Source organism: Etheostoma spectabile, chromosome 17 (assembly GCF_008692095.1).
Source record: "Etheostoma spectabile isolate EspeVRDwgs_2016 chromosome 17, UIUC_Espe_1.0, whole genome shotgun sequence".
Taxonomy (NCBI): domain Eukaryota; kingdom Metazoa; phylum Chordata; class Actinopteri; order Perciformes; family Percidae; genus Etheostoma; species Etheostoma spectabile.
Genome location: NC_045749.1, coordinates 6,993,741 through 7,010,750, shown reverse-complemented (window position 1 = coordinate 7,010,750; position 17,010 = coordinate 6,993,741). Strand labels below are relative to the sequence as shown.

Here is a 17,010-nt window from a genome sequence, read left to right as displayed (position 1 = left end):
TTTGCAGCACCCACTGTACTAGTGATGGCAAAATGAAGCTTTGTGAATCAGTGACTTTATTTTGTGAGCCCACTAAATGGAGCTCTTGGTTTTAAGAGAAAGGCCTAAGGCATTTCAATTCAGTATATTCTCAACCAATTGTTGAACAGAGAGCGCCATCTAGAGGGCTCAGAAAATAAAGACACTGGTCCATGAAGCTTTATTCGGCCATCACTACTGTACTTCCTACACTGGAGATGGACTTAGTGCCGTTGGTGAGCAACTGCTTATCAGCAGAAACAGTATTAGGCAATACACAGTATAGAAGAGAAATGTTGTAATAAGAGTACAATGTTGAAATCTCAAAAAGCAGACACAAGCATTCTGTATGTGCAACTGCTTGTTGGGTAGCACACATGGTTGTGTCAAATATGCATATTCTGTATATTCATACCACACACACACACACACACACAAGAAGCACACTAGTCAGATTTCTTAATAAAAATAATTCATTTCAGGACAACATATAAATAATTATTGAATCACATAATACAGATATTTTGATATGAATAAATACTTAACAAATAAAACCAGGCTTTTTTCATACAATACCCTATTGTCGAAAAGGTCACACAAAGAAACTTCCACACAGTTTGCATGTTTTGTTACACCTTCTGCTTTCACGCGGATACTCTTCCTACTGTTGGAATGTCACCAAGCAAGTTGGAGTACCATTCCTAAATGCCTCAGCAGCTTAGACAAGTCATGTGCAACTTATGTGATCTCCTCCCAGTCAAACTCAGTCAGAGCCCCAAAACGTTTTTAAGGTCCCTGTTGAGCTGACCACTAATTGGCCTTTAATTGATTAAGGTTTGTCTAGAGGTGATTAAAGCACACAGAGATCTACATACAGGCTGTCAACACTTTGGGCTTGCCCGACAGCTTTAGATACAGTTGAATGAAAAGGCAGACCAAGAGCCTGTTTGTCTATGCTTTTCTAACTAAATCCACAGATGGACATCTGCCTACAGCAGTGGAGTTCTTCAGCAGAACTACGAGGGGAATGACTGTTCCAGTTGATATCACATTTGAGTTTGTTTGATAAATGTTTGACGCTTGAAGTTATCTCTGTAGATAAACATTTCTTCGTATTTTGATAGAATAATTACTTGTGAAATGATAGTGCCCATTTGGGGATTTTCAACATGACAGAGCTTGATAAGGTCTAGTCTGTGATTACACAAAATTGGAGATGTCAATCTGTGGCACTCTAGTTAGTTAAGTGTGGTACAGGCTGGTCATTTTTAAGGAGGTAACAACAACTGTTTGGCGATTGATGGCACAAGTATTTTTTTTGGCAAAAACAAAACCAAATATATCAAAATACATAAAAAAATCCCCCCAAAAAAAACAAAAAACAGGAATGTCCGTTTTGCGTATTACAAACGCACACATGCGTGCATTGTGTGTGTGTGTGTGTGTGTGTGTGTGTGTGACAGATGAGGCATCAGGTTGGAAGGTCCTACAATATGGACCAAGATCCATATTCACAAAAGCATTTTATAGGTGGGAGCACTGATCCAGGATCACTGATCAGGCTCCTCTGGTCCATAAAATTTCAATCACTACTTAAAGGCAAAACTTATCGAGGATCAGCCCCAATACTGTGCTGTTGTAGCTGCAGCACAAAACACATTCAGATAAACAAGATTAGCCAAAGCAGGCAATGGGATTGCTCTCTAAAGTTTTGAAATTGTCACCTTGGCACATCCATTGGGGTGGAGCAGAGAGGAATGCATTTTTCTATGGGTTTGTTTGCCTACATACCACCTCAAGCTGGGGTGGGGCGTATACAATCTCACAGAGCTGTGTTTGCATGTGCATGTGTGTGCAAATGCATGCACATGTGGTGGTAAGGTGGATAATCGTCCTGTCTTCGCCCGCCATCATAATCTCAGTTCTCATTATAGTTGGCAATATCTTTCTGACAGGACTGGAGCTACTACATTTGTGTGCACATGTGTAGGTAGGTGTCTATTTCTAAGTGCTTAAGTGGTCAGTAAACAGGAAAACAACATCCAAGGCAACAGATCTATTTTGGAGGAAATGAGGGGAAATAAGAGGAAGGACAGGAGGAATAGAAAGAGAATGATTCCTGTCTTAACTGTGTTCTCTGCCTTCTGTCCTCTGACACTGCCAGCATGTTGGCTACAATGGAGAGGGTTTTATTTCTGTACATGTAGCACCAAAACTAACAGGGGCCTGCCCTGTCTGTCTTGCACTGTTTAGATACATGGTCTGTTCATATGTTCCGTATAAAGCAATTCACAATTGAAACTTTAAAAAACAGATAAGTAACAATACTAACATTAATTTGCCCCAAAAATATAAACGAACACTATTAAATGACTAATGGAAGAAAATGTGTTCTTGATAATTTTACAATATTGATTGCAAGAGCCTTTCTTGGCAAATCTTTGTTATGAGAGGACATAGATGATTGTTTCGAGAACTAAGCTAAACAATGGTGTATACAATTTCATTTTGTTTCAAGCATTTCACGTTTTGCTTTGGCCCAGTTTGGCTCACTTCTGCTTACTACTTTCACAGATTTGTTGCTGGGCTTTCCCAACTACTGTGTTCCTCGTTCTACAGAGCAAATGTTAGACAGACAGGCAGACAGACAGATACACAGATGGGTTAAGACAGACAGACAGACAGGGGGTATAAATCCTTGGCTGTGGTCTAGAAAGCAATGTCAGATGCTTCTCGTTATGTCAACATACAATCATTTTGTCCGGCACGATTCACCACGTACCTCTAAATACATATTGTACACAAGAGTTAAGTCAGTTGCTCTGACATGTAGCCAAACCTCTCACCGTGTAAATGCACAGGGCACATCAGATGATAATAATTGCACAAAGAGGTACTGTGGAGGCCATGTCTGCTGCAAACACACACACACACACACACACACACACACACACACACACACACACACACCCAGCATCTGGTGACGACACAGACAATGCGAAGGGGAGGGTGTTGGCAGAAACCACCACACACACCACACACACACACACACACACACCCACACCACACACAACCCCCCCCCCCCCACGTACACACACTCTCCACATTCTACATGAGGGGGGTTTGATTTTCAGGCCATAAGGTTTACTAGTTAGTCACTAGCTAGTTAGTTAGTTAGTTGGTTAGTTAGTATCAGAGGTGCATTGACTGGCATGGGGCGCCCACAACAGGGCAGCGGCTCTAGCGTGCTACTGATGTGTCATCGTTGTTGCGTGCGTGGGAGCGCATGTGGTCAGCCGCGGTAAATCTGTTTGAAGTGATCACACTCGTTGCAGTAGCCCTGTTTCTCTTGGTTGGCGTAGTGGTCACAGCCCTGCGTCCTGCACCGCTGCTTGGACTTTTCTTTAGGTGCCTGTGCCCTTCTGCCTGCCTCTCTGCCCTGGCCACGTGTGTGGCACTCTGGGCAGAGGTCTGTGCAACCCGGGGACACATTACTGCATCCACTCCGCCGGCACTGAGTCTGAGTCTGGGTCTGGGTCTGGGTCTGGGTCTGGGTCTGGGTTTGGGATTGCTGCGAAGATCTGGGTTTGGCTGCTCGGTCACGCTTTTTGTACAAAGACAGAGAGAGGGAGCAAAGAGAAAGAGGAAAAAGGTTAATTGGCATCTGAAAGGCAACTGTGGACCAGCAGGATAATATAAGTCATTCTACGTATCATGTAGAATGACAGAAAAAAAGAAACAAAGGAAGGATAAGACACAAACAACAGATGACAAAGGTGAAGTACAGCAAGAAAGAATGAGTTAAGTAGGTATGGCAGACACCTACCATGACCAGAGGAGGGGAGTGTGGTGTGCGATGTGCAACTTGGTTGAGCCGTGTGCTTTGCTCTTTGACGTAGCACTTGTCGCAGTAGCCCTCCAACATTGCCTTGCCCACTGCACCACACCCGGGCCCACGACACCGTGAGGTGTTCTGAAAACCTGCCTCAACAACATGCCGGCTCTGGACTGGGGCAGGGGGAGGGGTCAGGTCTGGAACAGACAGTGGGCAATATAAGCAATGTCCCATATGATTTGACATTTCTAATCTAGTTTTTTATTAAATATTACAGAATTCCTACAATGCAGAACAAATTGACTAAGACTTTTGTTTAAAATAACTTGAAGGTCTTGATAAGACATTTTCTGTTTAAAAGCCCTGTAACATGAAATATGTTTTCCAGTTTAGTTTCAAACTTACGGTGGTTGGTCTGATAGTCTACGTAGCAAATAGTGCAGAAACCCAACTTCTCTGGCGTCCCAAAGAACTGGCACCCAGATCTTTTACAAGGCCGGGCCAGAGGGGCTTGCCAGGCTGAGGTGTGCCCTGGGGTTAGGGTGAGGCACGGCCGCTCAGTGTCCCGGGCCTGGGTCCAAGCTGAAGACGAAGCTTCAGTCCTGGGGTTGTTCTGCTGTGGCTCTCCCCTCTCTGGAGGCTGCGGTCTCTGCATGCAGGGTGGGCACAGGCCATTGAATATCCTGAACGCCTCCTGTCTGCACATACTGCAGCGCTCTGTCTCTGTTTCGCAGCCACCCCACTGCGTCCAGCCAGATCCCTGGGCTGGGTGTGGGACTGTAGCCCCCCCATTGGGGCCTGGGAGTCCTGGAGCAGCTGTTCCAGCTCCAGGGGGTCCATGGTTTTGCCTGGAGTTAAAGCAGCGCTCGCAAAGTCCATCATGCTCCACACTTAAGGTAAAGAGGCAGCCGGGTGTCTTGCACTTCATGGCATGAGTTTCACTGTACAGGCTGAGGCTAGGTGCGGTGGGTGGGGCTGAGCGAGGGCTGGAAATCACCACCACTCTCCCAGACGAGGAGGATGGGGGACTGCTGCTTCGGGCTCCTCTGGAGCTAACCTCAGTCTCTGATCCCCCTACCACTCCTACCCCACCTTGCACCCCTCCTCCCTTGGTCTGCACCACCCCTTCTATCCTCATTCCTCCACCAGTAGTGGCCTGTCGCTTCTCAAAGCATTCATGGCAATGAGGCTGGGTGTCCACAGAGACATAGAAAGTGCATCGCGGTGTGGCACAACGGATTTCGATGAGAGAGAGCTGGGAGACGGAGAAGGGCGGTGGGCGCTGCGGCTGGGCAGCCCATGCCTGCTCCTTGTCCTCCTGCCAGCGCTGGTACTCATGGTTGACAAGCTGCAGGTAGTCCTCCATCAGGTTCATGTCTTCAGGAAGGTTGCCCTCATCCAGCCTTAGAACAAAAACATACAATGTGGTTCGTAACTTAACTGTACTCTTTTAGTTACATTCTAGGTTAATATAGCTATTGTCATCTGTGTGCTGATTCGTTTTCGACGAGTTAACCCTTGTGTTGTCCTTCCAGGTCAAAACTGAAAATGAACAATTTTCTTCTTTTTTTCTAATCAGTTTTTGATACTTTTTTCAACATTTTCTTCATTTTTGTAACACTACCATCAGTATACTGTTCACATCACTAACATCAATATATTACCTCTAGTTTTACACTATTTTCTTTTTCAAATTCACGGTCAAGAAACGTCATTTATATGAAATTACATATTTTTTTGTCTTTTGTCAAAAGTTTTTTTGGGGAAATAACACACCCAAAATTCAATAAAGTAGTGAATTGATCCTTCATTTAACTTGCAAGAAGCGTTATATGGAACCATCCATGCAATATTTGGACAATTTGGATAAAGGAATCCCAAATTTCTGATGTAGAAACTTCTAAAAAACTAAGCATTTTGTCCATTTAGGGGGACAGAGCTTATAATCATAAGTACCGTGCAGCATTGATGATCCGTGTGGCGTCGTAGCCTAAGCCTATGACGGGGATCTCTATCAATAGCAGGTAGTCTTTGAGAAGCCTCTCTTTCTGTTGCTGTTCTTTCTCCATTAAAAAGTGAACCTTCAGCTCCTCAAAGCCCCCTCGTCCTGGGTTTATCAGCGGTACTGCTCGGATCTCTGGGAAATTCAGACCAAGATGTTACATAGAAATAAACACATAAGCAACTTCATAATCAGGCCTCCTGTCATGTCAGCTCCATAACACCTGTCTCTTAGCGTTTCCTACCTGGACCGCTGTCTTTGATGGTGATGAGGGGTGCAAAGTGCTGCGAGTCGTAGCCAAGCACTATAGGGTATTTGTAGCATTCTGTGGGCGGCCAGTGTAGCGGCAGATAAATCCCACCCACATTCAGAGGAGAGATGGAGGAGCCAGATTTCATACTCCTGACCACCTGGTCTGTTGAAAGAGAAGTGATTTAAGGGTTACTACTGGATTCAAAAAGAATTGCTAAAAGAATAGCATGTTCCTGAGTAAATTCAAACTTTTCAGCTTCTGGAAGAAGGTAGGTGAATTTATTTTAGATTTTGATGAATAATGTTAGCAATGTAGCAATACTAGACACGTGTCACAAGTGCATAGCAAGACAAAAAAGAACTTTGAAATGTCTGGTCACCCCTTTCAAATTAATATAGTTTGCTAATTAATTCAGTGCATTGGAACAACATCTTTAGAAATGAAAACATAGTTTAAAACCAGTTTTAGCATTTTTATCCTCCATAGTTTATAAAGCCCGATATCCACGCTACATCCACTAACCAAAAAAGATGGGCACTGATACAGTCAAATCAAACACTATGAAGACTTTAAAACAACAGCAAAATGTTGAGGCATGTGGAAGGAGATACCTTTACTTTACCCTCTAAATCACTGAAAGACATGTTAAAACAAGACCAGCGAGTCTATGATGGCTAACAAGGAGCACTAAAACTACTTTGAGATGATACAAAAGTAAGTACCTGCGATGACGATGATGGGTCTGCGGAGAATGTTGGAGAGGACGAAAATGTGAATGTCTTCCAGAGAGTCAAACTGGAGGCCGTTACTACTGGAGACCGGGGACGCCATCTTCACAATCTTTTCCCACTCCTCCTCCCAGTTCTGGACAACACACATACAAGGAGTTAAGACATAAACTTGTGCACACTTGTGTAATGGATTCAATTTGCAGTTCCATAAAACATATCCTGTATTCACATTTATTTGCAGATGGCATACAAGGATGCAAAAGACATAAGGGAATTTTTTTTTTTTAGCTCAGCCTTCTGCCGTCTAGCAATAATCTTAATGCAAAGTGGTGAAAAAGACTTTTGACATACACCTAATCTCATCTTCATACCATGGTGGTGTATCGGAGTCCAGTCTGGGTGAACTCCTGGGACTGGAGGAGCTCTGCCTGAAAGCGAGCTCTGAAGACGCCAGTGTCTGTCTCTTTCAAAACACCATGGAGGGCTTTCCGAAGCACCAGGTCGGTGTCCTGAACGCCCAGCATGTACTGAGAGGCCGCGTGGAGCAAACAGTTCCCATCTCCTATTAACACACAGAAGACACAGGTCAACACATACAATATTAAAACTGTGGGTAGTTGATTTTGTACAAGGGACACAAACTTATAAAATTGTGCAGTGTACACAACAGACAATTAAAGTGTGCCACACACACACACACACACACAAGCATAACAAAAGACTGGGGAATTCCAGGCCGTCGGTGTCTAGACTATTACATGAAGCTCACATGTTTGAAAGTACGCACACACTACAGACAAAGCTCGGCTATTACCCAGCAGGCCTGAGAAAAATGGCCCCCTATTTACATGAAATACATTTTAGAAAAATTAAATGTAGCTCCTTTACTACTTTAATCCGTCCACAAAATCTCCAACAATTCGTTGTTTTGTTTCATGTCAAAGAAAACTGCTTCCATTGTATTTTACTAACCACCCATAGAGATAAAGAGTTTCTCGAACAGAATTTGTGCGTGAGAGCATGAGCAACTAAAAACCCTGGAATTGTATGTAGTCTTGTATGGCAGCGCTGGGTCTTTTTCTCATTGTGAAACAGGAGAGCCCATATTTGTCAATGTGTGCAGCTCTCAAAAACCCTGTTGCCAAACTAGACACAGGAATTTCCCTGTGCTTACTTCTGCCTTGTGTGCGTGCTCACCTCCTATGTTCCCAACTCATCAATGCTACTCAGCTGGTCCTGGACTTTCCACCAGGGTGTGGCTTGAACAGGATTGAATGTTATGGTTTTAACTACTGCTATCAACACCCGATGAAGGCTGTGATTAATGACCGCTGAGATAACATGTGCACTTACATACACAAACGCATACAAGTGTACTGTAATGTGTATTATTCTACCTTTATGATCTGTTTAGTCATGTCAACCTAGCGCTCGCTCGCACGCGCACACACACAGACACACACAGAGACACACAGACACACACACACACACACACACACACACACACACACACACACACACACACACACACACACACACACACACCACACACACACACACCACACACACACACACACACACACACACACACACACACACACACACACAACTGCCCTATGTCTGTGTCATTTGTATACACCTTTGTATAATATTGCTGCATAACAAAGTTAAAATCTGTACAAGAAAAGTTATTTAATAGTCACACTTAAGAAAAGGTGTTCTACAATAGAAACATTCTAAAGAAATTAGAAAGCGGTAAGTGTCATGCCATAGGCCAAACTGATCACATTTCTCAAAATAACATTATCTGTGGTGTGAGATGACTGTAAAATGAGATACAGTTGTTTTCATTACACTGAAAGAACATTTCACTGTACTTTGAAAAATAAAAAACATCCGGCTCTATTTCAGACGAGCTGGCTGTTACATGTTGGTGCTATGGCCTCACTCTCACCAAAAACATAAAAGCCCAAACACACGCGTTTAAGCAGTTCCTCTTGTGCACAAAACCAGACTTTTGACCCTGAATCGAGCTTCCTGACAACTTAAGATGAAAGGCGGTCTACTGGTCCCATCCGTCTAAACATAGACACTTCCTCTGTAGCAAGCTGGGACACTTCTTGAAAACACACCAGTGTAAGACCGGAATTAATCCTCATCGGTTGCCATCCAGGTGACACTAAGCACAAGTTGGCTAAGTTGTGCTTTCCAATGGGGCTCTATATCTGTGTCACATATCACCCACTATCCCACTGTTTGTCTGCAAGCTGTGTATAGAGACCAGTCCAACAAAACAATTCCTGACAAATACTATTTTTGCTTCTGCTTTAGTACTATGATACCACATTAAGAATATAAATCTGTGCCAAGGCAGAACACTGTGGCAGTATGTGTGTCCTCTCAACTACTACATTATGTAGAGTCAGTGTATTGTAGCTGAACAAATCCTGCCTGATGAGGACACATGACAGACATGGGATGCTGTCTGGGAAAAACCCTTGGATGGGTCCTGGACATTCAGGACAGAAGATGCACTGAATTTCAATAACGCATTTCTTCACTGGGTGGAAAAGTTGCATGAAACAGAAAAACGGATATGACCCTGTTATTTTTAATTGCCGGGGAATTAACTTTTATGAGGCGGTTTGGATTTAATGATGGTCAGTTGTAGTTCTTCTAGCCAGGGAATGAAGTGAGATTTAGGATAGATTAAAAATGTTTTGTAAGTTTCCATAGATGATGACCTGAGAAAAAGATTGTGGGCTAATGGGTAACTTTACACCCCAGACAACATGTACACTAACAGTGTCGTGACTCTGAGAAGCTTGATTACTATGACCTGCTCAGAATGGATGTTCACTGACAGACTTCTGCTCTCTCACATACTCTCTGTATGTGTGTCTGTCTGCTGAGCTCCTGACTCTGCTGCTGTCAGTCAGTCCTCTCAGTGTGTGTGTGTGTGTGTGTGTTGTGTGTGTTGTGTGTCCTCTGCTCAAAGTCACGTCTGGGTCCTTCAGAGTTAGACTCTCCGGCTCTAAATTCTGTCTCATCTTTATGACATCATCTTTACAAGCCAGGAATTTCCGTCCAGGTTACTGTCAGCAGAAGTCAAAAGTCTAGAGGGACCCTCATAAAAAACAAAAAAGCACAAGGACAAAATACAGAAACCATCCAGCAAGTTCCTCATCCATCTAGTAACTGTTTAAAGTAAAATCTGAAATAGGTATATCTTACTGCTAGGTGTTAATTGCATCCTACGAGAAAGAAAGAAAGAAAGTATTTCCTCTGGAAACTCACATGACAAACTTGTAACCCAACTTGATTTCCGCTTCCTTCTTCTGCTGTGAATACAATGGCTGATGTTTCCCTTCAAAAAAAGTTGTCCCCCCCCTCATCTAAAAGTAGACCATTAGTGTGGTGTGCACACCAGATGTGTTTAAGTTATTATGATATACATATAGAGACAATAAGAAAGTTGGATTTGGTCACAATTGATTTAACAAAGCCCAGTGAGCTGTGACACAACTGACAGTCACAAAGAGTGTAAGGTAAACCTACGTCACTCAGGCGGTGGACAAAAGATATCAAACACACACACACACACACACACACACACACACACACACACACACACACACACACACACACACACACACACACACAACACCCACACACACCCACACACACACACACACACACACACACACACACACACACACACACACACACTAAATGAAACACTGTGGAAATAAATAGGTCTGAAACATCACCAACAGTAAATAACTGTCCTGCGAGTGACGCCAGAGAATTTCCCAGTAGAGAGCTATGATCAGAAGTAAAGAGGCCAAAATCTGAGTGTTTGCCGACCCTGGGATGTTCCCGTGTTACAACATCCACGTAACAGAAAACATGACTTAGAAGTGGTCTGACTACACTCAAACGCACAGTAAAACCAAGGGGGCTGCTAAATGAGTGTGTGTGAAAGCAGAACCTGTGGCCCTAAATTGTTGTCATTTACAGTAACCCTGCTTGTGAGTAATCCCAACCAGAATATACATATCAAATAGTCCTGACTCATAAACACGCATCTCCGATATCATAGAAAATGAAACAAAAGCGAAACACATCCTCCGCCCTGAGCAATGAACATCATTACAGTTCCTGAAATCAAGGAACAAAAGTTTGACTTCAACTATGTGACCAATTTGTTGAATTGTTCCTGAACTTTACATTATAAGGCCATTAAACAGCTCCAACAGCATTTATTCATGAACTAATCCATAAATAAAGCATAATTTAACCTGCCACTTTGTGATAAAACATCCCAAAACCTCACCAAACTGCATGGAGTTTCAGTAAAAAAAAACTCATGTAGACCTGGTTTACTGGGGACTCCAGAACAAATCCTGAACATCATCAAATCTTTCTTACCATTGGTACGTAAGGGTACCATTTTCTTCACTTCCCGACACCAGTTGAGTTTCTTCTCCTGCTCCAATGAGGCCTGCATGGCTCGGTCCAGGATGGCGGCCTGCACAACCTCCCTGAAGGCCTGTGGGAAGTGGTTCATGGCTATCATCTCGAGCGTGTAACGGTGCATACCCCGCAGGTGGTGCATCAGGCAACTGGTGGCAGCCGGCTTCACCACGTCGTTGGGCACTCTTTGACGGATCTTCACGGCCTTCAGCAGGTTGGAGACAAACAGAAATTTGGGGAGGAAGTTCTGACCCTGCGACATGGCGGATGAGTGGCCAGGTGGATGGAAGGAGGGGAGGAAGAGGAACGAGGAGAAGGAAAGGAGGGCAGGCACCAACCACCGCTGAGGGAACAACGTGGAAACTGGATGGAGAGAAGTGGAGTGGATATGTTATTTTACAGTAGAAGAGAACAGACTGTGGGGACTGGTGGGAAATTTTCAGAGGAGATCCCCCCTCCACATTAATTGTGACTTACAACTTAATTTGCACTTTGTTCGGGAAAACACCCAACACACAGGAACATCCCACTGTGAAAGCTGTTTGGTGCTTTTTCCCTTAAGATTCTGGAGGGCCAAATTGAATAAAAGTACACAAAGAACCCTTTGTATTCTTGTTTGATATTTTAATTTTCCGTTTTAGACTTAATGGTTTTTAAGTTTCCCCAAACAGGGCGACCCAGTGTCTCACTGAGTTCAAAGCCAATAAACCCAACAACAATAAACTGGTATTTTCCAGACTTGAACTGAAGGCCACCCAGGGCTTCCCAGGCTGCTGGGAAGGTCACACTGTTGACTGCCCCCAGGCCTCCTCCCTCGCCAACACCTTTCCCCAGAGGACAAAACTGCCAGCCTGCATTAAGTCTTTGGGTTAGGAAAAAACATTGGCACATTGTACTGAGAAATGCTGTGTATGATTGTGTATATGTGACAAATAAATGCTGATTTGATTTATAAAAGGTTTGATACCTGTGTTTCAGCGCCAATACTGTTCTCAAAAATAGAGTTTTGATAAATAATCACCAATAATTTGGATACAATGACTAAGTGGGTAAAGGGAAATAATAAAAACACCTAGTAAGTCTGTTAAGTTCAGAAAATTACATCACTTAACTGTAATCACAACTCTAATCACAATAGTAAGATGTCCACTATTTAAGATGATATCTAGCCTCATATATCAATATCAATATAATATTAATATATTGCCCAGCCCTACTTAAGTTACCTCTCAGGGGTTTTAAAGGCATATTTCAACCAAAATGAAGAGTGTGTCAGCACATTTCCAGTTCACATGAAGTAGAAAGTGATGGTCAAGCAAGTAGGCCTGGAGTTTTGCTGACTTTTCAACTTCCTCATATATGAACCGTTTAGAAGCTGCCAGTCAGTGGATACTGTTTACATTCACAATCACAACACCTGAATACTTAGGGTAATAAAGGCAGAGAGGCCACTATACGCAAACAGCAGCAGATGCAACAACAGACTAGGCCATGCTAAATGGCTAGTCAGTCACATCAGGGGACTAGACACAGCGAACGTGTTGACACGAGTCATTAATCGCTGTTTGGTGTGTTTGCACCACTGGAAGACTTTAGGCAGAGAGACAGTGGCACAGTGGTGAACGTTGAGGTTTAGGATGGCTGGCTAAACAAAAACACAATAACAGGAGACTTTGCTGACGTTAAGGCTTACGTAATTCTAATGACAACTAGATTTGAAACAATGTAGCCTTCAATCGCGTCTCACACGGCGGGTATTGATACAGTGTAGCGGCGCCGATGCTACATTTGGCAGTTTAAATGCTCTGTTATCCGCTTGAGGATGACGTCTTTGTAAACAATGGCTGTCAAAGCCACTGTCGTGAGCAGGCTTCGAGCTTCCTCCATGTCCCCAGAAACACGAACATACATTACTCAAGGCCCAAACGTGATGTACCCATCAAGTCGCACCCACTCTAGTAAGAAATGTAGTCCACATGGTGAGATACAGAGAGGGAGGACGGGTGTCTTACCTGTGTAATATGTCGGGGCTAATAACAAAGCCCACCCGGATGCTCAGGCTAGTCCTCTCTCTGAGCCACTTCACTCAGTCTCACCGCAGCGGTCCTCGGCGCCATTCAACCCTCTCTTTCCTTTAGTATCAGATCTATTTTGGAGCCTTCACAGCTTGCGAAGCCTTTCAAAAGAGTACACACGTCTGTAATGATAGTTTAAAAAAAAAAAAAAAAAAAAAGCCCAAGTCAAGGGGATTTCCACACGGGGACTTTCCGTCCACCCATTTTCCTCTCTCTCTCTCTCTCTCTTTCTCTCTCTCTCTCTCTCTCTACTGGTAGTTAGAGCTCACCGCCGCCAGGGGTCTCTATCTGTCTGACTCAATACTGAAAAGCATATCCCACCTACTGTGCACAAAGGAGCGTCTGAGGGAGACAGACAGGTCGCGTCATTCTCTATTTCATGAGACAGCCTTAGAAATAAACCATTAGCCGGCAATGAGACCAGCCTCAGCAAATGAGTCAGGAAAACGAAAGAAAAACTCATCACTGTATGGATGAGGAATAGACTTTGATTAGCTTATTAAACGTATGCATGTGTGTATTTAATTGTGTAGGCCTATCAATGTGTGGATGCGTGCATGCATTGCAATGATGATGTCGTACTGTTTTCACTGTAGTGCCACAGAACACTGCAGTGGGCTCTCTGGTGCAAAACTCATTCAACTAATCTGTCCATTTATCTATTTCTGTCTTTCTTTCAAAAGTTAGTAGGTAAGTTAATTATGTTATCTATTTTGTCATGCACATTTAAGAACCCAGCCACCGTAAACCAATAAGACACCAAAATCAATAGTTGCAGTGGTGAAACATTTGTTAGACAAGAACATCCAACCATCCAACCAGAATTCATCAGAAATTATTATTACTATTGCTAATAACAACAATGAAAGTATAATCAAGCCAGACTCACAATTAAATAATAATGTAATGGAAGATTTACCAAAATTATCCTCCTCCTTTCAAATTTAAACTCAACTGTGAATCCGAGGTAAAACTTTGTGTTGCTTTTTCACAAATACCCAGATTTATTGCTGTCAAAGAACATTATTGTTGTTTCTTCCTGTTGTTATCTAACTAAAACTGACAAGCCCCTGTACTGATTCACTCCTCGCTTTCCTTTTCCTTTCTATCCCTGTGGAAACTGCTGTTCCTTTCCTACGTGCTCATGCAGGGAACAGAAACTTAAACAATCACCTGACAGCATGGATTCATGAGGAATAAGCTCACTGAGTCAATGATCTGTTAATGTTCAAAACCGACACAATACCTTTGCCCCAATGTTGACTTATAGCACATACTGTGTACATACATTCAACAATTACAATGTCACCATTGCTGATTTGACAATCGCCCATGACCCAGCACTTTATCACTTTTAGTAATGGAATTACTCTCCAAACTTTTTACAGGTTCCTTATGAGTCACAGGTTGGAAGGATCAATACTAGGTGATTGTGGAAGCGATGAAAGCAAAACACCACAGTCATCAGAACATGGAAAACCCCAGAACAGATACGTGACCCACCTTGTTGCTACAAATGACCAGGTGGTTCAACATGAGCAATCCTTTAAATTCCTCGCTATCCAAATCTCTCATGACACATGGGATCGTCAGATACAACACATGCTGAGAAAAAAATAATCTATGGATATTTTCTGAGTGTGAATGAATCTCTCATCAGTTTCCCCTCAAGTGAAATTCAACTTATCCCTCATTAGTGCCCTATCTGACCACAGGTCTATGTATCAGACTTACACTTACTACTTGGCTAATAAAACATCTGATAGAGCACTGACAGAGGCACTTCCTCAGTTTATGTTGATGCCATTTGACTCTATTCATTCTCTAGTGAAGGAAGCAGAGGTTACCAGCAAGATGTTCGGAAACACGCTAAATGTGTGAGTCACTGAGACTTTGACTGATGATAACCTTCACAACGAAAAAAAGACATGTGACATTTGTTCCTAAGTGTTAGTCATGTTACTGGACATCTTTATAGCACTTACATTACATGTGCAGTGTCAAAAAAGTTGCTGTGATCTTGCTGTGATAAATCCCACATATGGACAGTACTTGTGCTTGAATCTAGCGTGGGACTTTTCATCACATTATCTACCCCCCCCCCCCCCCCCCCCCACAGTTTTTTTCTGATTCTCTCAATTGTGTATAAAATTGAGGCAAAATAACCAAAAATGTGGCAAAGCTCTTGACAAGTCTACTTTACATGTATTTAAATAAATACAAGTTGGCCTGTATCAGCACAGCACAGTCCCCCTAGTCTTTAGTCTACACATGGAAATTGGGGATTTATGTGTCTAGTAATCCAGGTACTTTACATTAATCTATAGGTTTAATAATACGTACCTATATACGTCCTTCAGAGTCATACTTCTCTTGTGTTCTGACATTGTGGCCAGTCCCTCAGAGTGACTTCTGAACCCAGATTGCTCCCTCAGAGCCCCAAAAGCCTTGGGCCCCATCCTGGTATGAGGTGGCAGAACAGCGGGGAGAACCCTGAGGAGAAGATCTCAGTGTTCTTCTGGCTCTTCTTCTCAGTGGAAAGCACCTCGGAGGTGGATTGAAACCAACCCCCACTGAAAATCCCTTGAACACAGCTTTGTGTAGGGGTAAAGTATGACATTAACTTTACAGTCTGTTTAATTGTCTTATATCTTATTTTTTGTGGGGCACTACTCGACAGACTTAAAGTTAACCTGGAGAAACAAAAGCAGTATGGGCTGAACAGGTGAAAAATGCAAAAGCTATAGAAGCTGATTTACAGATGAAGCCTGACCTCTAGTGGCATTCATATAGAAGCACAGCCAAATGGAATGTGGGTACTCATGCTATGATGTACATTTCTTCACAACAAGAGTGCATGAGGGGAAAAATATTATTTTGAATGTATAAAATTATAGACTTAATACTTTTTATATGACGCTATGTGAACATCTTTTTTGTAGTGGAAGGCAGACTACTTTTCTCCAAAAATGTTTGTAAAATAATCTGAAACTGGAAAGCTAAACATACAGTACACAAAATATCCTCACATAGATTAACATGCTCTACTCATACAGTAGCTCCATATGCTTTTAAACATATATTGTTCAAGAAGATTATATTATAAAGTGCAGTGGTTCCTCTTTGTTTTTTTGTGTGTGATTTACAGTCTAAACCTCTCAGATTCATTTCATTTAAATAACTGTATTAGGGCCCAAATAGGTGAAATGTACACTATTTCACAAAAAAAAGGATTGGAGAAAAGTAGATGTTAGGTACCACAGGATTAAACCATAGCTGGGGGAGGGTGTGTATCTACAGACATGGGGCCTCCTCACTCTCTCTGCTTCTCTTCATAATTGTAGAATTCATCTACCAATCCTTTGTAGGCTGGCTCAAGTTTGCCTTGGACCAGCTCTTAGTTATGCTGCTTTAGGTTTAGACTGCCACGGGGCTTCATTTGACACTGAACTCCTCCCTCTTTCCATCTATGTGCATTCATGTCCCAGTAATGCCTGTTACGAACCTAGTTCTACTACTATTATTTGTAGATATACTGTAGTTGTATTACATTTATTGTTACTATAATTTCCACTGTTCATCATATAAACTGCTATAATTATTATGAATAATATTTCTTC

At 42.7% G+C, this 17,010-nt stretch overlaps 1 protein-coding gene across 1 annotated transcript; it reads right to left on the bottom strand.

Annotated features, from left to right (window-relative positions):
- Positions 1-3,195: 3,195 nt before the first annotated feature.
- Positions 3,196-13,616, bottom strand: tnfaip3 (tumor necrosis factor, alpha-induced protein 3). The gene is made up of 9 exons (XM_032540951.1): positions 13,328-13,616; positions 11,271-11,678; positions 7,211-7,401; positions 6,831-6,972; positions 6,100-6,270; positions 5,810-5,990; positions 4,259-5,256; positions 3,845-4,050; positions 3,196-3,622 (listed from the first exon to the last, which is right to left on the bottom strand). The coding sequence occupies exons 2-9, from the start codon at positions 11,575-11,577 to the stop codon at positions 3,311-3,313; spliced, it is 2,508 nt and encodes an 835-aa protein (XP_032396842.1). The 5' UTR covers positions 11,578-11,678; positions 13,328-13,616; the 3' UTR covers positions 3,196-3,310.
- Between the last annotated feature and the right edge of the window lie 3,394 nt (positions 13,617-17,010).

What these genes read in the sequence shown, in the direction of transcription:
- tnfaip3 (XM_032540951.1), bottom strand. Translation starts at nt 11,577, where the DNA reads ATGTCGCAGGGTCAGAACTTCCTCCCCAAATTTCTGTTTGTCTCCAAC. An exon ending in GACTCCGATACACCACCATG is followed by an intron (nt 6,973 to 7,210) that starts GTATGAAGATGA and finishes TGTGTTGTCCAG; the next exon opens with AACTGGGAGGAGGAGTGGGA. An exon ending in CATCAAAGACAGCGGTCCAG is followed by an intron (nt 5,991 to 6,099) that starts GTAGGAAACGCT and finishes TGAATTTCCCAG; the next exon opens with AGATCCGAGCAGTACCGCTG.